This window comes from Cryptomeria japonica, chromosome 1 (genome assembly GCF_030272615.1).
Source record: "Cryptomeria japonica chromosome 1, Sugi_1.0, whole genome shotgun sequence".
Lineage (NCBI taxonomy): Eukaryota > Viridiplantae > Streptophyta > Pinopsida > Cupressales > Cupressaceae > Cryptomeria > Cryptomeria japonica.
In genome coordinates this window covers 205,501,707-205,524,901 of record NC_081405.1, presented here as the reverse complement: position 1 = coordinate 205,524,901, position 23,195 = coordinate 205,501,707, and the positions used below count along the sequence as shown (strand labels likewise).

General features: G+C 36.4%; 1 protein-coding gene across 1 annotated transcript in view; it reads left to right on the top strand.

Moving 5' to 3' along the window:
• Positions 1-16,125, top strand: part of LOC131054177 (uncharacterized) — a 74,033-nt gene extending 57,908 nt beyond the window's left edge. The window contains exons 3-4 of the mRNA XM_057988639.2: positions 15,292-15,501; positions 15,603-16,125. Of these exons, the coding sequence (XP_057844622.1) occupies positions 15,292-15,501; positions 15,603-15,620 (228 nt within the window). The 3' untranslated portion in view covers positions 15,621-16,125. The remainder of the gene's footprint in view (positions 1-15,291; positions 15,502-15,602) is intronic.
• The last annotated feature ends 7,070 nt before the right edge of the window (positions 16,126-23,195 follow it).

Sequence of the window (23,195 nt, the reverse complement as noted above, 5' to 3'; positions counted from 1 at the left end):
ATTTTTCATTGTAACTCTATCCTTAGAGAAATTCCTTGATCTGGGAATCCCATGTGGAAGGGCTCTCACTCAATGGATCAAAGGTATACCATATTCCATCTCTCACTTTCAACCTTTCCTTGACAGCATCTTTAAATTATTTCATTCTTTCCACATGCAAATGTTGGGATTCCAAACTTGGCATTCACCCATTCCTGACTTGAACATCCCCCTAGCAAGGATGAAATTCACACACAGGACGAAATGTTGTGGTAGATAATTTCTCATTATTAGACAATTACTTATATTAAAGTAAACCAGGCAAAAAGATGTGATGATTATCACTGTCAGGGAGTTTAAAAATCAGAGCAAGAGATGTATTTTAAGAGGAGATAACTTTCTATTTATGATACCAGTATATTGGTAATGTTAAAGCTGTCACCTCTGTCATTCCCTTGGAAATTGAGGACAACTGTTTCTTAATTAGGGGCTACTTTGAAGCCCACAGGTTGTGCTTCTCAAAGGACCTGGGAAAGTTTGATCTTGTCCGCTCCATGCATTTTCTTTTCCTTTTTGTAGACCTCCTCAGGTACCCAATTTGTGATATGAGGTATGAACCTTCAATACTCAAGCAAATTCTTGAGGTGAGTTAGCCAAATACTTGTTTTCCTAATTGTATGTGGTATATGGTGAGTACTGCATTATACTTGTATTTAGAGATACAGTCAGTAGTGTCTGAGTCTGCATTTGCTACGCTATCACTCCAGGGAGAAAATCTGCCTTTGTATATAGCAATAATTCTATGTTTCAGACAACAAACTCTCATACAGAATGTTCCAACCAACTGAAATGAACAGGACCATGGATTTAAATCTTCTAGAGAATCTGAGCAATTCATTTCCCATTTGTCTAAAGGTTGTCATATGTTTAGTTGTTATATCAACAAGTCATTGTATTCAAAAGGATCTCTAAATTCTCAGGTTTTTGCCATATTTTTAGTTGTTGTATTAACAAATCATTGTACTCAAAAATATCTTTAAATTGTCTAGTTTTAAGTGCTGAAATTTAAGGCAAGATTGTCATGCTTTTGTTCAATCAAAATCAATGATATGGATAAAGCATGATTATCATGCATTTCTTGAAGTTAAAATAAACTCAGTGACAGCAACTTTGACAATGTAGGCTCGGCAATAAGATTTCTATTCTATGTGAACATAATGCTCTTTGGTAGTGCTTTGTTTCTTGAGATTGTTGGCATCCAGGATGCCATCCATTGCCATTCATCTGTATTCCATAAGCTGTTCTAAGCATGCAACTCACCTGGTCTCTAATAATTTTTAATATTTATGATTGTAATGTGTGCTAGAAAGGAAGATCAAACATCATAATCAGTATTGCCCCTGAGGGCTAAGCACACCTGTGATTTCAATTAAGGGGTAAGTCTGCACACGTGCTTCTCCAGAGAAATGGAAAAGGTCAATCTTGTTTGTTCCATGCCTGTTTGAGCAATTGTTTGTTCCATGCCTGTTTGACCATCATTGCTCTGGCTCCTGCTCTTGCCTGTGTTTTTATTTATTCCTCCTCGGGAATGCAATTGGTTGTAGTGGGTGTAGAGCCCTGATGTTTGATAAATCACTAGGTGATTTAGCCAATTTCTATTTTTAGTCCTAGATATGGATTTATGTCTTAACCAATTTGCCATAATTTTTTCTTGTACTTATATTTGCTTCGTATGGGCATAATCTGTTAGTGTCACAGTATGCAATTGCTTAATAATCACTCAAGGGAGAACCCTTGCAGTGAAATAGAGTTTATTCCATTTTCCTAATGAGTCTTGACATAGAGAAAATGCAAAGTATGTGGAATACATTGGAACATGGACCTGAATCCTCTATTAAAATCTGAAGCCAACTTAAGTGCAGAAAAGGATAGAACTGGCCCTTGAGGACTACGAGGGATGTTATTTAATCCAGTCTTTTTGTTCAAAAGGCTATCATTTTCACCATTGAAAGGGTCTCTGTGATGTTTGAATTCAAGATCAAAACTGTACATCAAGGTTGCAAGGCTGTTGTTTGATTTGTATATAAATTAAAGTTTGATTATCATTTACTATACCAAAGATAAGTAAAGCGAGGGCACTTGTACACGCAAGAAATGGGTTGTGCTCACACTTTCAATCCTTAAGTTAGAGGAAATACGCTTCCATTAAAAAGATGTGATAATACACAGATTTGTACAGATGATAGAAATATATTGATGCATCAGATGGGAGATATTTTTTATAAGAAGAGGGGTTGGACCCTAACCCTAACCTATTCCAGTTTGTGGCACAGAATATAAGTGGTCCCACTTACATAACAAATGGAATCCTAAGAATCTAAGACCACAATGTCAAATAAGAAACTATAAGTTCATACCAAAATAGCTTGCATAGATCCAACTAGACTCTATGGAAGCATATCATCTTCAAAAAGCAAAGGAAGACCAAATTACCCTTTGATACATACTATTTATTCAATATCCTGTGGAACTGCCTTGAAAAATTCTATCATAGATGGCCAAAAAAGATTAAAATGCTCTAAAATTAAAGAAAGCATTTTGCTGAATTCATAATTTTTTTTTTCTTTTACTTCAATGGCAGACACAACTGTTAGCGCAATCACTGAAACCAGTTCATTCATATCCAAGGTTGCTAGTGTTGATTCAAGTAGCATCAATCAGATAAAACCATATACCTATCTGTTTATATCAAATGAAGAAAGACGGTAATGCAGATATATATTTCATATGAATGATTTATATGTCGAACCTCTTCACTATCGAATTACTATTAATACATGTCCAAAACACTATTGATATATAATCGGGTTATATTAGAATTGACCCGAATTAGTTATCGGGCTTGTTTGCTTTGATACCGATTCATTATTGGGTGTGTTTACAATGGCACAGATTAGTTATCGTAGACACCGAATGGATTGGTTGCCATATGGAAGAGTCACGACCAAGTGACATCTTGGTCGGACATGTCTAAAAGGTGCCAATTGATCGTGACTACCTTACTATATATGCATCATTCAAAAGAAAGGGGATGACATTGAAATCGATACATGTTCATCCTCTACACCTGCAGCAAAAGAAAGACAACAATATTATTATCATAGTCATAATACCTAAATCTGAAATACACCATCTTGCATATAACTTGTTCATTAAATTGGAAATTGCAATAACATTTGCATGGTATTAGAGCCAAGTTATAGAACCTGAGGCTATTCAATTTTGTGGAAAATTTAAGAACTAGTTTATATCAAGCATTCTATTTCTCTAATGGCCAATGCTATGAGATTCGAAGATAGACTTGGTGTGGGTGATGATTTCTCCGCATGGAAGTTTAGAATCAAGATGATTCTAAGGGAGAGCAAAGTCGAAACTTTTATCAAGACTGAATCTATGGAACCAGAGACCGAACCCGACAAAACATCATGGTTAGAAGGAAATGAAAAAGCAATCAAGATTATTGTTGATGGGGTGAGAAATAACATAATGCCCATTATAAAGAAACATGAAACGACTTTTGAAATGTTCAAAGCACTTGTAAACACATTTGAGATATCAAATGCAAGTCGACCTCTGGCCTTGAAGCGAGAAATCAATCATATAACCATGAACAAAGGAGAGATAGTAAATGCCTACTTCATGAGGATCTCAACTCTAAGAGATGAACTAGCTACTCTAGGATATGAGATCCAGAGCAAAGAATTAACACTCATTGCTCTAGATGGGTTACCTAGTACATGGGAAACATTTGTCTAGGGCATCAGTGCAAGGGACAAATATCCCGAGTTTGAAAGACTAAGAGATGACTGTCTCCAAGAGGAATCTAGACTAAATAAGAAAGGAATAAAACATAAGAATATAGATGAAGACCTACAAGTCCTAAACACTAACTCCACCAAGCAAAACAAGAAAAGGCAGTTTAGGAAGAGAAAAGGTCGTCAAGGCAAGAACACTTCAAAGAAGGACTTATCTCACATCCAATGTTACAGATGTGATCAGCTCGAACACTATGTTGCAAAGTGCCCAGAAAGAACCAAGCAACATGCTACATTTGCCAAAGCAGGAAAGACTAAAGCGGAAGATGACTCCGAAAAGTATGTATTCTACTCAGCACTCACAAGCCAAGCTTCTAACAAGATCAACTCATGGGTGATTGACAATGGTTCATCCAGGCACATTACAGGGTTTAGAGAAGTACTTGACTCCATGACAGAGGAGAGTAATGAGGAAGTAACCATCGGAGATGACTCCACACATCCAGTCAGAGGAATGGGAACCTGCACCATCAAATTGAAGACAGGCATATCCTTACAACTCGAAGGAGTACTATATGTCCCCGACATCAAAAGGAATCTAGTCTCTATATCGGCACTGGAAGATAACGGATACAGAGTGACATTCATGGACAACAGAGTATTGGCTTGGCCAAAGAACTCTTCCATCAAGAAGGCAAAGACCATTGGACAGAGACAGGGCTATTTGTATGAGCTGTGCACAGAACCCAACCTAGCCCTAATCCATGAAGCCAATAATGCAAATGAAGTTTGGCATAGAAGATTAGGCCATCTGAATTTTAGGGCTTTATCTTCAATGGAAAACCTTGTCATAGGTCTACCTAAGTTAAAACAAGATCATTCAGGGGCATGCAAAGGATGTGCCCTAGGTAAAAATACCAAGGGTACATTCCAAAATAGTACTAGGAAAACTAGTAAAGTTCTAGAGTTAGTTCATTCTGATGTATGCGAACCTATGTCCGTACCCTCTCTAGGGGGATTCTTGTATTATGTAATATTTGTTGATGACTACTCTAGAAGATTTGGATCTACTTTCTGAAATGTAAAGAATCAGAAGAGATCCTCTTTAGGTTTAAAGAATTTAAATCACTAACTGAAAACTACTCTGGAAACAAAGTTAAAACCCTAAGAACTGACAATGGGGGAGAATACACATCAGATTCGTTTAGAGAATTTTGTAGAGATAATGGGATTAAGAGGGAGCTTACTATACCTTATAACCCCCAACAAAATGGGGTAGCTGAAAGAAAAAATAGGACTATAGTCGAAGCTGCCAAGGCCATGATTCTAGATCAAAACCTTAACACAAATCTCTGGGCAGAAGCATCCAGCACCGCTGTATATATACAGAACAGATGCCCACACTCCCATCTTGAAGATAAAACTCTTGAGGAAGTATTCACTAAAATTAAGCCAGATATCAACCACCTTAGGATATTTGGGTGTCCTGTCTATATCCATGTACCTAAAGAAAAAAGACTAAAACTAGACCCCTCTGGAAAAAGAGGAATGCTTGTAGGATATAGTGAAACCTCCAAAGCCTACTGAATCTATGTACCTTGTCAAAGAAATATTGAACTAAGTAGGGATGTAATCTTTGAGGAAGACTTAGCCTTCAAAAGAGCTCAGAGCTCCATAGAACTTGAAATCTATGTCCCTATTTCTAACTTAGATGAAGATCCTGCTCCTGAGTTTCAGAGGGAGAATCTAGATGAAACTGAAAATGAAAATGAACACTCACTTAGAAATCTCAAGAAAAGACCACTATGGGCCACCAAAACAGTAGAAGAAGCTCAGAGGTTTGCTGCTCCTTTAGGAACCTTCAGAGAAAGCAAAAAGCCTAATAAATTTACTAGCTATGTTGCTCTTATGAATGATCTATCTAAAAATGAACCTGACAATGTGACTGATGCCCTTAAACATCAAGTATGGAAGGATGCTATGCTTGAAGAGTATCAATCCATAATGAAAAATGATGTATGGGAGATTGTTCCTAGGCCAACTAAGAAATTTGTTGTTTCTTCTAAATGGCTTTTTAAGATCAAACATGCAGCAGATGGCAATATTGAAAAACATAAGGCAAGATTTGTAGCCAGAGGGTTCTCTCAAAAGGAACGAATAGACTATGAAGAGACATTTGCTCCCGTAGCGAGATATACCTCAGTAAGGACTGTGCTAGCCATTGCAGCAGCAAAGGGATGGAAGTTACACCAAATGGATGTAAAGACAACTTTTCTTAATGGAGAGATCTCTGAAGAAGTATACCTAGAGCAACCTGAAGGGTTTGAGATTTATCATGCAGAGTCTCATGTGTGTAGACTCAAGAAAGCTCTATATGGGCTTAAACAGGCTCCCAGGGCTTGGTATGAAAGAATTGACACATACCTATCAAAACTAAGTTTCTCTAAAAATGATGCAGATCCTAATCTCTACTACAAACAGAACAAAGGTGATATGCTAATATTGATTTTATATGTTGATGACTTATTAATCACAGGAGAAGATCACCTTATAGATCAATGCAAGAAAGATCTATCCAAAGAATTTGATATGAAGGATTTGGGATTCCTTCATTATTTCCTAGGGTTGGAAGTATGGCAGAATTCTGATAACATTATTCTAAACCAAGGCAAGTATACCTTGGGCATCCTGAAGAGATTTGGAATGCTAAACTGCAGACCCATGACCGCTCCAATGGAAACCAATCTTCATAAACTTAAAGAAGCAGCAGCAGAATCACCTTCTACTGACCCCACTCTATACAGGCAGATGATTGGGTCTCTTATGTACCTGGTAAATACAAGACCAGATATCTGCTATGCAGTGAATGCTTTGAGTCAATTTATGTGTGAGCCAAAGGAGGTACACCTGGTTGCAGTAAAACACATTATGAGATATTTACAAGGCACCTTGAATCTTGGTCTCAAGTATGAGAAAGTTGATCTTAATCTACACGGATTCACAGATTCAAATTGGGCTGGAAGTGTGACTGACAGGAAAAGAACCTCTGGGTGCTGCTTCAGTTTGGGATCAACCATGATATCCTGGATCAGCAAAAAGCAGTCTTCTGCAGCGCAAAGTTCCACCGAGGCTGAATATATTGCGGCCTCCATGGCTGCTCGAGAAGCAGTGTGGCTTAGAAAATTACTTGTGGGATTGTTTGGTGATCCTATGAAGCCTACTATTATCCATTGTGACAATCAAAGATGCATAAAACTTTTAGTGAGTCCAGTGTTCCATGATAGATCCAAGCATATTGAGATTCCATACCATTATGTGCGAGATATGGTAGACAAAAATGTGATCCAATTGGAGTATGTGAATACAGGAGACCAGACTGCAGATATTCTGACCAAACCCCTTTCCAGAGTGAAGGTTGATCACTTCAGAAAAGGTTTGGGTATGATAGAAAGGTAATCTGTTTTGTAACCTATACTTGCATATCAATAAGATGTTTAATGTGTTAGGACTTCTATGGGTGTAACCCCCTGTGTTCATATTCAAGAAGTGACGACTTCTCAAATATTGTACACTTGTATGGGAACATCATAAGGTGACGATCTTATGATGTTCAAACCAGTTATCGTGATAGGATCTCTGGTATGTCATGGATGTGCCATGATTGTGTTGTGATATTACATTTGAAATAGAATGCTAGTGCACTTATCACAACTTGGATATGTTGAAAATTTAATTATTTTCATATGATTATCCTTAGTATTGCGTGTGTAGGCAATACTGATATCACGTGCTTAGGTGATATCATGTCATTACAAATTGACTAACCCCTTGTATCACATGTTTAGGTGATACTTCATAATTGAATGGTATAATCCTATGTAGAGTAAGATTATGAAACCTCATAAGGAACCCTGACCATCATAAGAAATGAGATGATAGATATGGTAACTTTATCTTCCCTAGCTAAGAGGGAGTGTTGATTCAAGTAGCATCGATCAGATAAAACTATATACCTATCTGTTTATATCAAATGAAGAAAGACGGTAATGCAGATATATATTTCATATGAATGATTTATATATCGAACCTCTTCACTATCGAATTGCAATTAATACATGTCCAAAACATTATTGATATATAATCGGGTTATATTAGAATTGACCAGAATTAGTTATCGGGCTTGTTTGCTTTGATACCGATTCATTATCGGGTGTGTTTACAATGGCACAGATTAGTTATCGTAGCCACCGAATGGATTGGTTGCCATATGGAAGAGTCACGACCAAGTGACATCTTGGTCGGACATGTCTAAAAGACATGTCCGATCAAGGTGCCACTTGATCGTGACTACCTTACTATATATGCATCATTCAAAAGAAAGGGGATGACATTGAAATCGATACATGTTCATCCTCTATACCTGCAGCAAAAGAAAGACAACAATATTATTATCATAGTCATAATACCTAAATCTGAAATACACCATCTTGCATATAACTTGTTCATTAAATTGGAAATTGCAATAACATTTACAGCTAGGAGATTGGTAATGGTACTGAATTGGTACAGCTATTTTTCAAAATAGGAGACGGGGGTACTTGGAGACCCTTTGTTAAATATAATTTAATAATTTATAGAAAATATCATGACATCGAACTTTCAAAACAAGAATAGTGGTAAAGGTTAACATTAACTTTAAAGTTTAAGTACACAAATGAGTGTTAAAGAGTCAAAGAGTTCATAATTCACACTACATATTTGATATTAGATAAGATTACATTTGAAATTCAGAAATCTTGATAGCTTGATAGGCTGATACACAAACAAAAACAAAAATTAGAAATCTACCGTCTACACTTCTACTGACCCTCCCTTGTCACCACCCAAAACCTTCCTCTTTCCTCTTGTGCCAACTTGACTACTACCAATAGTGGATGACATAGGCAAAGATGATTGTGCACTTGCAAAAGGTGCCAGCATTGCCACACCTTGTTTCCCCATTTCTGCCTCCATGTGCAATCTATGGCACTCTATCTTCTCTTTTTTTAGTGCTAGACAAACTTTAAGTCCATGGCATGTAACACCCAAACAATGAGACCTTGCCCTTGTGTAGCTATATCTAAAATCTGTCAAGAAAACATGACAATTCCACACTCTACTTCCCCTTGAATTTTTTTTTTTGATCCTTAGTTGTAACACATTGGAGAAGAGGTTTTTTCTTGTTGAAAGGGCCCTTTGCATATTTTTCCATGAATTTTGAAGGGCACTTAAATAGATTTGGTGGCTGTTCACTACCACCCTCAACGCTTGCCCTTGTATCTCCACCACCCACTTCTACTTCATTCTCACTACTACTATCACCCTCATTGTTGCTCTTTTTGTTTTGGTATTGAATGCAACTTTAAACTGAAAAAATGCAATTTTTTTTTAATGAAAATCAGACATTTCATGCTTCAAGCTTTGAAAAAAATTGGAAAACAAAAAAAATGAAAGGATGAAACTTACCTCTTTCAAGCTTCAAGCAAGATATTTGCCTTGTTGCTCCTCTTTCAATGGCTTGCTTCAAGTCCTTTTGTTGCTCCACTTTGCTCCTCTCACACAAATGATGAAATGAGTCAAAATGTTTTACCTATTCACCTTTAGGGCGAGCTGGGAAGTCGGGGCCCACAAGGGAATAAAGAAAATGTCTTTTTTATAACTTGAGTTTTTCTTTTTTTAAATTGCGTCTGGACACTATGGTCATCCGGTCGTCCTTGAGATGGTCAGGGGACGTCCTAGACGTCCCCTTTTGTCCTTGGGTTTTTGGGATGTCTCTTGTGAAAATTGCCTAATTGAGGAGTTTCTCGGGCCATCCCCGCATCTTTGGGACAGGGTTGTAAGGCCCAGGGATGCGTCCTCAGGTAATTTAGCTTCAACTACTTAATTCAACATGGTTGCAACTTCTCCATCACATGAAATTTCGTCCCATTTTGTCAAAGGACCCTCATTATACCCAGGATCTGCACGAGAGAGAAGACAAAGTGAGCTATAAATGTACACTAGGTTCCCTACTTTCTTTGACCCTAATCAGTTCCTCTTTAGTGAACGAATAAAGTCCTAAGTACTCCAATTTTTCTCACAAGATGAAGAGTTAGCTAGTTGTGAGAGCAATCTTATTGCAAATGATTGCAATTCAGGGGTTTCACCTCTAGTGTTCCACCACCACTCTATAGTGTCTTTCTTTGGTTGCATATCATATAAAGCTTCCACAAAAGAAAAATCACCTTGTCCATGTGGAAACTTATTCCACTGACTCATAATTGAAGCATCCTCACCTCGGCTATAAATCTTTTTTATTGCAGCCCAAAATCCCTTCATTACCTCTCTATGCTCACATGGAGCCCTCTTATTGGTCACTTTTGTATCATACTATTTAGGATTTAAGGCATAGGCAGCACATTGAAGGGGTGTGTTAAGTTTGTTCCATCTTCCATGTAATTTTTCTTCGATTAAAGGATATAGAGAAAGATCTTTTGCATTTGTTATCTTCTTGACTCTTTCACACATGGAATCTCTTTCTTCATAAATTTCTCCCAAACATGCCTTGTCTGAATCTGCAAATTTGATCACCACACATTTGGGTTTAATAAAGTCCACAACAAAGTTAACATTAACTCAAAAATGGTCATCAAGAACCATACCTCTCAACTCAATTGTAGTATTTGATGTAGATTGTCTCCAAGTTGCCCATGCATTACTGACAATTGTGGAACACAAATCTCCTTTGACTTCACAAAGACAATCAAAAAGAATAAAATAAGAAGCAAACCTTGTATTAGTAGGTTTGAGAAGTTCCACCTTGGCAAATTTTCGATAAATGGCTTGTGTGGTGATGGTTACATACGAACATCTATATTTTTCTGCCATTTTTTATGAGATCTGAAATCCATTGGAACTTGCCAATATCTTTGAGTGCGTTATTAATCGAATGCACACAACATGGTGTGCAAAATATATGCTTGTACTGTTTTTGCACCAACATGCCTGTTGCTTTACAAAGAGAGGCAACATTAGTAACAACTTGGACTATGTGATGCCCCCACCTCCTCAATGCCGTCACATAGCTGGTTATGGAAAAGCTCTACATTTTTTTCTTGCCTTGAACAATCTATTGCCTTCAAAAAATAAGGCCCTTTGCTGCATGTGTTACCATGGTATAAAGTAGTGGACGATTTCTAGCATCTATCCAGCCATCCATCACAATATTGCATTCTTTGTAGCCCACACTCTTTTCATTGGTGTAGTCTGTTGCTCTAGTCTAATTTTTTCTTTATCAATCAGAGTAGTGCAAAGTTTTTCATACCCAGTTGGTTTATACCTTGTTGGTCCATTGTTGATATCTTGGACCATCTCTCCATAGAAAGGGGAGCAAGCAACATTAAATGGTATTCCATTTGCATAAAAGAATCATGCAATTGCTGTACCAACCGCTTCTCAACCTTGCACATCAAATAATATTCCAATTGGGTTTGAGCTGCCAACGTGTGGTCTTTTGCGAGAATATTGTGGTGCTACATCTCTAGAAGACACATCCACCTCTGGCTCTTTATTCTGATTTTGAGTTGCAGCAGTTTTAAAATTTTCTACACCCTATTGGGATGAGTAATGCATTGCAGCACTCATAATTATTATCTCAGGAGGAATAGATCAAATCAAAACCTTGGAAATCAACCAGAGATTAACCAAACTTGGGAGATAGGTGAAGTGAACATGGGTGACAAGAATCAGAGAGATCACGTAGATACCAACATGAGGGATATTCTTAATGATCTTGATAGAGGACAACGAGATGTTCAACAGAGTATATCTATTTTGGCAGATTTAATGGCACAACAATAACCAAAACAACAACAATGACAACAACAGAGGAAACAATGGAAATAATGGCACTAATGGGCAAAACTCAGTGAACCATAGGGCTGACCGGCATCCTGATCCCTCACAACATCATATCATTGTACCTCATTGGACAAGGATCAACACCTTTTTCAGGAATTGGAAGGAAATAACCCTCACCCTCGTATAAGTACCTTGCCATGGCATTTGACATAGCTTACATGTGATCGTGGTTGTTCCACCCGAACCCTTTGGCCTTTTAACACGATCACAATACTTCCACAATGGGTACAAGCCTTGTTTTCCTCCACTCAACATTCCACACAAAAAATAATTTTTTTTAGGTTTGACAACAAGATGCAAGCAACAACATTCAATGTCCAATATAGTTCAAATTCAATAAATTTCCTGAAAATTTGAAATAAATGGGTGGCTCGGTTGGTGTTCTTTTGCTAAACCTAGCAAAGTCGTTCCAATCGGGCTTTTGATAGATCAAAGTTATGGTGAAAGCCACAAGAGACGTTTCTTGTTGTAATCTAGTGAAAAGGAAATATTGGTATATTAAATCAATATCATGATCAGAAGATTCAGACTGGGCACAAACTTGGCTGGCCTTTTGGACTCAGACTTGGCAAAAATAACCTAGCAAACACCCACATCCTGTGAAATATGAAATATAAAAAATATATTCAATGGCTTTCAAATTTGGAATTATTTTTCTGTTTCTTTGGTGAACTCATGATTCTGATTGTCAGGACTCACGAGGCTTTAACTCTTAGACTCAACCTAATCTTCAAGTCAAGGGTGCAGGCTTGCCAAGACACATAACCATGGTTAATATAACACTGTGCTCCTCCATTGTTGATGCATTAGCTTGTTTATTATTGCTATATGCAGGAATGGTAGCACTATGAGCTATGTTTAACTATGCCATCTTGAGATTTTCTCAAACATCTTATAAACCAGACCTATTAAATGATCGTTTGCAGTTAAAAATGTTGGATATGGCGTAAACATATAGTCAAATGCAAAACCTTAAATAAATGAAGCTTTTCATACATGTTGAAGTGGGGTCGTGGCATCTGTTTGGCTCCTTTTCTCTTGGTCACAACATCTTTGCTCCTGCTTGCGGTGGTGCGTTTTCTCCTTTGGCAGCATGTTTGTTAGAAAAGAAATTCATGCAATGTGGGTTTTAGTTAGGGTTCTTTTTTTCTTTTTGTGTGAGAGATGTAGGAGATGCAGGGAGACTCTGATGTGGTGTCTCCTGCAACCAGGGATGTCCCTGACCACGTCCCCTGTACTGGAGACGTGTCCCAGGGGTCTGGAGATGCATCTCATAATAACCTATGTCATAACTAGCTACATGACAACATAATGTAGTGGCTGAATTTTAAAGAATTGGGATTAGATGAAAAAGCACGTGTAAAATTATATATTTGGAGTGTATTATACATTTGGAGAAAAGCATTTGACATTAAAAATATTGTTGATTGTTGGTGTGAAAGGGGCATTTACCTATCATGTTCATCACCTAGGTCCTAATCATATATGTTACTTAAGTTTACTTAGGGTATGCACATAGGTCCTAGGAATCTTTCTAGAAGTCTTAGTTGTCATGTGATCTTATCACATTTACTTCTTGTTTCCTAGGTTATCATGTTAGTCATTGCAAGTCATAAAGATGAATGCGCATGTCATAATCTGTTCACCTTGGCCTATATGACCAAGGGGTCCCCTTTGTAATCTCATTACGTTTTATCAATCTATGATTTTCATCCTTTGATAGAATAGCATTATTCTTTCATAGCTGATCTCTCATGTGCTTTCATGAAGTGTTTAGATCTTGGATGGCTATAATGTTCAGCCAATCTTGCATGGAATAGAGCATTCTATGCCAACTCTTACACTGATGATGGTCAACCCATAGGATTTGGTACTGATTTCCACTATCTGCCTCTTTGTTCATTCTCCAACTGTGACCTTTTAGGTTTTTAATGCCATTCATCAGCTATTTTAAAATTTTTTTCCAATTCAATTCCATAGTTTGTAAATAACTAGAGTTGCAAAACAAAAACCGAAAGGCATTAGGAGTCCGATTTATTAAAATCTGTAAAATGATTTTGATGATCCATAGCTTACATGATGTCATAATTTGTGGAATGGCTATGATCATAAAGTTCTTATTTTTTTAAGCTTATAGATATTGTAATAATGACATGCATTTTGCAAGTTCCCATATTATTTGAGTAAAGGTAGGCATGCATTTTTAGATTTTCTATGTAATCCATTCTTCAGTCATCACATTCTTGTATGATATCTTTAGTTACCAGACCAGTATGTTTTTAAAGTTTGGCAGTATATGTGCCATAAATCTTGTGTATATCCATCCATTGTTTGGTATTTTCTGAAGCTTCTATTCATTTGCATGCATAAGTTCTGATGATTGATGATACCTGGAAGTAAAAGTGACATGAATAGTGATAATTGTTGCTATTATGTGCGAAAAAGTTGATTCCTGCATTTTTTGTTTAAACACAACAAATTTCTATCATCATTATAAAGGCATCTTCTTTGGCCTGACTGACTGGCAAAATGACTCTGTACATCCACTAGCATTTGCCCTTTGCATCCATTGGTATCAGTCTACAGAAGTAGCACCAATTTGGACTTCTTTCCTCATGAAGGAACACCCATAGTACATGTCTTGGAATGTGAAAGATTTAACAAAATTCTGTAGCTTCTGCTTATCCATTCCAACATTGAGCAAAACTACAAAATTCCTCATGAATTCTAATAAATTTTGACAGCGTTGATTCTTTATAAGAGCCTTTGTGATATGTTTATGCATAGTTACCTGAGGATGGGATACTTTGTGGGTATAGAAGATGTGGATGGGGAAGGGTATGCCATTAGTTTAAAAGCATGGTGCATGGATACTTAGAGATGGCAATATACATACATACCTTGTGTGTGTGCGCGTGCGTGATATTGTAAAAGAACTTGTAAAATTTAATGCTCAAAGTAGAAATTACAAGTCTGCTAGTGTACTTCTTGGGTTCTTTTAGCTCTTGTCAATCAGATATTAGCACTGGAGGAAAAAAACAATGTAATCTATATGAGATATCTAAGAAACTGGAATGGGAACTTTAACAATTTTGAAGATATGATTCTAGTAGACATATACAGATGCTCAGGAACTTCATTTTACTCCTTACATCTAGAGACATCCCCAGATGTGTCTTTGAGATGGATCCATTTCCAGTAGGGAGACAACTACCACAGGTCAGGGTATGAATCTCTACGTGTTTATGAAACAAGTAGATCAATACATCTGTTCCTGTTAGTCATTCCAGTTATGGGTTGAGATTGTTTGAGATTGTTGGGATTTCCCTTTGTAGAGTTTCTCGGAATGATAGAAAGGGTCCATTCCAAATTCTCTGTGTGACTAGCAAGTAATAAAAAGCATGGTTCAGTTGCTTATTACAATTCGTTAATAAAATGCTATTTTTGAAAGGAATGCTGGCTTTAATTATTCAAATATTGGAATCATGTCATCACATGATTCTGTATAGAGTTGTAATCTCAAGTGATTATCATTTAATAAGTATGGTTTGTGTTGCAGTTGAAGGTGCATGGCACTTGTCCAGGTGAGCCAGATGCTGTAGCTTCACAGTTGCAAGAAGCAACAAGATCAGTAGTGGTTGGGCAAATTGGTCGTACCTTTATACTATATAGGCCAAGTCCTCGCAAAGCTGCACCAACAGAGACAAAGAAGCCATCACCAAGACCACAAAAACAGCAAAGACACCGCATTGCAAAACCTGCTGAATTGGTTAGTGGTATTCATAACATGCGTGATCCGATCATCTAATTTTATATTTATTCAATCAGGCTTAACACCTTATGAGGATGTTGTTATGATTATGGATGCAGAAGAAAAGGAAAGCTTAAAATTGCCTAGTAGATGTTCTTGCAGTAAGGAGCCCGTAGCAGGTAGCTGTATTTCTTAATGTGATGATCAAATTCCAGCAGAGAATGTTTTGGTGGTCATTTGACAGGGTCATTGCTTCCAATAGTCAGCTTCAAAATTATGCAACTCAATATTCTCTGTACGATGAACAGCCTCCATGTCACATTATGACGACAACAGGAGAGTCTATGTTTGCTCTGACTTTCAAATATCCATGCGGGTTAGGGCAGTTAGATTGTAAGAGGCAGATAATGTTTGAGATTCAGAGTTCTTTGAATTATATACTGTAGCTCCTTTCAATGCCATATTATTTAGTGCATTTTCTTATGTACCATTGAGTTTTTGAGATGAACACAGCAGGGGCTGTGACACCTTTATTAAAGGGATGACAATTAAAAAGATGAGGAAAATTTTCAAAATATAGGAAATTTCAACTATTCATATATAAGGCATCCATCAAATACATTATAGAATTACATTACATAACTTTAGAGCTAAATTGAGAATTTACATGAGTTGACACAAATTAACAAAATTTTATTGTTTTCATTGTCAATGTGTTTATATATCATGTCAAAATTACAACAAAATGCCCAAGGGCTACAAGTTATAAATAATTATGAAAACATAAACAATCTGCCACTGCACATAAGCTTCATATGTTATCATTGCATCAAAATTGGAGTTTCAAACACTCGCAGTATGAGGATCTACGTCATCTAGTAGTACCCCAACCAACCCCTTTTGTGTCGCCAACAATCTCCGTGATATATTTATAATCAACATTCCAACATGCAGCTAGAATTTGATATTATTTAGAAGTTTATTAATCTTGAAGTTGCAAGGCACTATTGTCATGCTCCTGCCATGTTAGGCAAAATCACAGCATTATTAAATCTAGATCGCTGCCTTATCCTTGACAAAAGAGATATCAATAGTGGCGATTCTTTAAAGGAGTTGATGGGGAATAGTTAAGGAATGTTGTTAGGCAGTGATTCCACAAAACATGCAAAGAAAACTCATCAAAAGTCATTACAGTGATTAATAATGAAGGGATGTATCCCTTTTAAAGGTTATTATCTTAATGAAGAGAAGTGACTTTCCCCCACAATTGAAGATATAAAAGAGGAGAACAATTCATTTGAGAAGGCATCAAATTACAATAAACTCACAATCCATTCAACATATCAATTCAGATCGTCGATCTAGAACAAGTCAGATATACAATCAGCAATAAATATAATAATTTCAAGCAGCAATTCTTTGTAAAGCTTTTAAATATTATTTAAAGACTGAATTGCCAATCCATCAAAAAATATTAATCAGCAATAGTCTAGCAAATATACCAAGTTGTCAATTTTGAAATCTAGGTAGTATTTGCAAATTGGATGGGCCTAGGCTCAAGGGGTGGGCTAAGGGTTGGAAGGATGAGGTCTTTTCTTGCCCATGACAGATATCAAACTCAATGAATATTGATTACCATTAATAACTTCTCCAAATGTCACAACCAATTTCAAATCCAAATCATTAGAACAGTTACCAATCTTACTTTAACATTAGTGCAGCTAAGTAGTAAACACAATCACAGATCAACACATAAGAACACTAGCTGTACGTCAAACCTTGAAGGGAAAAATGAATGAGAATAGCTGCTTGGATATTATATCCAAATCCAACCTCACAAAAGGCTAGATCACTTGCAATATGAAGTAGGCATCAATCTACCAGAGACACCAATCCCCAAGTTCTTTTGTAGGCGCCAATCTTTCGGACACACCTATCCCTTACACCAAGATACAAGCACCAATTCAACATGTGAGACACCAATCCTGCTAAGAATACAAATGGTGAATTGTGGGCCTTCAAGATTGAATACACAACTTGCTTTTGATTTGAACAACCTTCAAAACACTCTCCCACTTTATATATCTTCTTATGAAACCACACAATCATTGGGATGCAACTCACATGGCATCGCTCACATACTACACATTAATCATTCAACTATTAGATATTACACTAATGGACACACTAGCAATGAACCTAGATCAACTATATATTTATGTGTTACAATGATTATTACATTCACATGTCAGCCTAAAAAAAGATTAATGCATCTACAAGTCGGCCGCAAGCATAATCCTTCACCAAACATGCAATAGGCCAGGTCTAAAATCCCACATGTTATAACATAAGAAAGAACACGCTATGCATTATCCAATGCACTATTATTTGGTCTTAGCAGTCATCCACTCACTATCTCTTGTGAGCATACGTTACAATCCTTTGGCACATCATTATGGAACCACAATCGAGTCGACCAATTCATGTAGTGACCACTCTATCACTTCTAACTTTCTATTTGTTGAAGCTCAACTCATGAAACTCTGGAATCAGATACATCATGAGCAACTTTACTTTGGTTCCAAACTGCAAACCATGTAATGGAATAACTTGCACAAATGAGGAATAAAATATGAAATATGCTAAGAATGAAATATGAAATATATGTTGAGAGCGTGCACATAGTTTCATTACTTTTAAAATGCACACAACCTTATCACGTTTAGAATATAAACCTTATTAATGGTGTCGTTGAATGATGAGTGACAAGCAAGGGTAGGTACTTAGTTGAAAACAATTTGCAAATGACTTAGCAACTCACCATGAGTAGCTATGGAAGGGATTTTTTCTCATTCAATTGACAAATTTGAAACGAATAAGATTTGTAGCGAAATATAATTTTGAGTATGTGAAATTCACAATTAAAATGTACGATGACACATTATCAAATGCTTCAATTCTTCATCAATGGGCTAAATGATCAAATTAAGCATGATGTTCATTTGTTGGAACCTTGTACAATTAGGGAAGCTATGCAATATGTGCTGCATATTAAGCAAGAAAAGTTTTCCATTGGAAGATCCATGCAAGTTTAAACCACATGATGGAGGTGTAGAAATGTGACTAATCATGTTGACAAAAAAGTGGTGACTTCTTTAATCCAAGACAAATTATGAAGACCTCTTTTCAATAGGAGCTAAAGAAAAGAGAAAATTGCCTATATTGACATCAAGTTATAGAAAACAATTAAAAAGTCATAAGTGCGTCAATAGTGAGAAAATACTAGTGATTATTAAGAATTGGTGGCAGAAAGTAGAATAATGCAGACATAGTCGAGCAATTCTTACCACATTTTACCTCAAGGAGCTCACAGAGCCTAAGATTTGAAAAACACCATCTAGGACAGGGATAGGATAGATGGGTCACACCCCATCATCTAGATATATGTAATAGGAAATGATATATGTAACAAAGAGATAAGATATGTGTATGAATATAGTAAGGGTAGAAAACACACACATGCGCGCGTGCACGTACGCACACATGCACGCGCGCGCGCACATACGCACACATGCACGCACGCGCGCATACATACTCATGCATGTGCGTGCGTGCACACACACACACGAAAGCATACCGATATTTGAAAAACACCATCTAGGATGTATATGAAATGATATATGTACAAAGAGGGAAGATATGTGTATGAATATAGTAAGGGTAGAGAACACGCGCTATATATAAGGATGAACAAATGTACTTGATTGATCTTGATGCACACACACACATGCACACACACACACATACACATGCATATATATAAGGATGAACAAATGTACTTGATTGATCTTATATATATGTTGTGTTATAATATATTATTTTATGTTTAGTTAACTAGTTTGTTGTTTGCCTGGATCAACTCCTTGCTCCCTTTGTAAAATTGTGGTCTAAGTACAACACTCAAAAAGTACTTGGGATCATAACTTTGGTCTATGTTCCCCGTTATTCTTGCTAACATTGTTTATGTTGTCAGGACATTGGTTAGCTTGTATATAGGATAGTAGGGACTCACTCAAAATTTCATATGTTAAAGCTAGGTACAAAAGAAGAAAGAAGGATGAGAGGGTTATGAAAATTTGTGACACTATCCTCTTGGTGTCTGCCTTGTGAGAGGGGGTTAGGAAACAAGGGATGGAGAAGAAAGGATACAAAGACAAAATGTTGAGAGGGGAGACACTGCAAAAGAATGGAAATTGTGGAAAAGATAAGGATTGTGCACCAATAAGGGTGTTGCTGAATGCACCAAGGTGGGTGTTGTTGAAAAGAAAAGAAAAGAAAACATGAAGAATGGAAGATGCTAGAGAAATCAAGATCAAGATGGAAAAAGTAGGACAACTGTTAACCAGTTTGGAGGACAAAAACAATTATAGAAAATGTAAAAAAAATGTCAAGATCGTAGTAGCATAGAGGCTCCACTCCTATCACAACTCTCTAAAAGTCCTAAAATCAAATTGGATCTATCTAACCTAACAATCAAGTTGGATGATAGATTTCTCAAAAAATTAAAAAATCTGAAAAGGGTTTTGTCCATTCAAGAGGAATATTTGGAGGAATTAGTTTATAGAAGCATGACAAAATCAAGGATAGAGGAAATAGAAAAAGAAGAGAAGATTAGATGAAATTTGGAATGAAGAACTAGGCTCACTAACTAATGAAATGTCACTAACAAATAAAAAGATGAAGAGATGTTATGAAGAGTCACAACCCTTAGACCAAGACCCATCCCCCAAGCCATATTAGAGTGGAAGAATTTTGGTTGAAGAGATACTACAAACAAAATAAACGAAAGAGAAATAAGATAAAGTAGTAGATTGGGAAGAAATCCTTGGAAAAGAGTACTTTGAAATTAAGTTAGAAGGAGATAAGGGTAAAGAGCATAAGCCCATGCAATAAGAAGTGTAAAGAAAGAAAAGATAAATAGTTTGTCAATCCACAAACCAAAAGCATAAAAGACAAGCAAAAGTAGAATCAGGAGGTCAAGAATTTTGCAAATAACCAATAAAATGATGAATAAACTGAATGAGGTGCATGCCTCATACTCTTTTGTATTCCAGGTGTGCACCCAATTGGGTGATATTCTTTCATTCTTCCAGCCACAGAGAACCACCTGGTTCCCAAAGGCCACCACATTGAAATAAATTCTTTTGGCAATGAAAAATGAACCTTCTGCAACCAAAGTTGTGGGGATGACGTGGAATAATTATAATACATTGATAGAGAACCCCCCCACGAGGAAGATGAAGACAAATTGCTGAGGGCAAATATCACATCTTTAAGGGGTCTGTAAAAGTGGGATACCTCCAATATTTTAATAGAGGATAATCGGATCAAGGATTTGGACAAATGGAGGGTCTAATTTGAAGAATCAATAAATTCAGTTTTGAATTCATTAGTAAAAGGAGATAACAATCAAAAAGATATTTATCATTTGATTATTGATAGAATTTTGGAGATTGATTCTTTGTACCATACATTCATTGTAGAGGCTACAACTATACCTGCGAACAAAACAAAAGAAGCTATGAGCAAGTTTCAAGGTCTAAAAGCTTTTGATTGGCCTACTATAGAGCAGATAGACAACTAGCATAAGCAATACTACTCGCTTGAGGAGCAACCAAAAGAAGAGGAATAGTCGACATCTTTGTCATTTTTGTGTCTGCCTCATTCTTTTTGCAGGTTTCTATTTTTGTAGGTGTCTTAACGAGTACACAATCAATGCATACCTGACCCAGTCCCATGCCACCTCCAACACCAACTTTCAAATTTTGACAATGATAGGAGAAGAAGAATGAAGACATATTAGCCCACTCCTATCAGGCTTGCTGCACCATTTCCAAGAATTAGTTATTGTAGCTGCCTTCCGCCCCTCTTTCCAAGGGGATTTTTTGAATGTACCTATGAAAGATACCTTTTGGCATATTCTATTGTAATTAGCAATCATTTTTTGACAAGTGTCTTAATCGGCCCGAAGCTTGTTTTGCTCCCTTGTCCTATAAAAGGGAAATCAAGGCCAGTAAGAAAGGATTCTAATTTTTTTGAAGTAGAATGTACTAGGAGTTGAAATCAACAGAGAAAGACATCTCTTTGAAAAATCTTATCTTTTGAAAATCAATAGAAGAAATCAGTTCCAAATTGCCCCTATTATTTGTGTATGTGTTGTATGAAAATACTATGTTAATCACAATGTAATTTGTCTTCTCTAATGGAACCTGGGAATTACTTTGTTAATGACACTGTAATTTGGGAACCAATAGATAGTATGATAGGTTGATTATGGATAGTATTGATAGTTTTTATTTCACATTCTAGGTTACCAATCTCATAATCTAGTGTTGTGTTTCTCCCTAGGATTGAAGGTAGCAATAAAAAACGATAACAATCTCCATGATTATGATGTAATTACTAATGCAACACTACACTTTTTTAATTCTTGAATGTTGAATAAACAAATAATTACTAATGCAACCTTATTCTTAAACACTGAAAAATAGTGGTACATTAAACTATTAACTTGTAAATAGAAATTAAAAAAATGCAATTGCATATCAATATTAAATGACATTGATAGAAACATAAAATATCATCAACCACATTTAGGATTTTGTGATATGAATGATGAAATACATTATGCAGTAAAAGTTTAATAAATACCTAGTAACTGCTAGTGCTAAATCTCTTAAACTTGCCAAATCATCTCTTCATCCTGCTCATCAAATGGAGAGCTTCCTTGATTACTGTCAATGTTTTGTTCACTCTGCATACCTCCACTTAATTGCATCTCAAAACTACTAGTACATGTGTCACCGGCATTCATTTTGTCATTGTCAATTGTCCCACTTTGGTTTGTAGTGTTGCCCAACTTTCTTCTTTTATTTTTGAACTTCCAAATTCCCAGTGCCCTTTCATAAGGAAAACTTTGGACATCATACCTTGATGTATACAGCTGCAAGCAGTTTTCCAAATTCTTGTCTAGTTTGTTCCTTATCTTTGATTTTAAGAACCCCAAAGCACTGAAAACTCTCTCATTCTCCACTGAACCCAATATCATGTTTTGACATAAATCAACAAGTTTGAGAAATTCTGATAATGAATCCGCCAATTGTGGGCTCTAACCTATCTTTGTCCAAACCTTTGTTATTGATCTCTCTTCCAAGGGGTTCTCCATTTGTTTTTCAAATTTTCAAAATGATGTTTCATAGTTAATGCAAAACTGGTTGATTTCTCTCTAAGAATTGTTTCATTAAAGATTCCTTCTATAGTTTGTCCATTGATTTCTACAGATTTGAAAAAATGGTTTATCAAATTCATTATCCTCTGACGATAATCAACAGGATTGTTGTGTTCCCAATATTGACGAAACACAATAGACATGGCTTCAAGTAACTCATCACAAGGGAATCATTTTCTAAGTTTTAAAGAAATAGAAGAGACATTTTTCATCAAATTAGTAGTCACAAAATCAACAATCTTTCTAAAATCTTCCCTTGTGACACTTACTTCTTGTTTCTTAGAGTGCTTTCCTGGTTCCGTGATCATGGCAAGGTGGTGCATTGGTATCTCAAATCCACGTACACTGAAACACAACTCTCTATTTGCATTAAACTGAAAAAAATTGTTAGGATTGTTCAAATCTGTCAATGTCTACCAGCTAG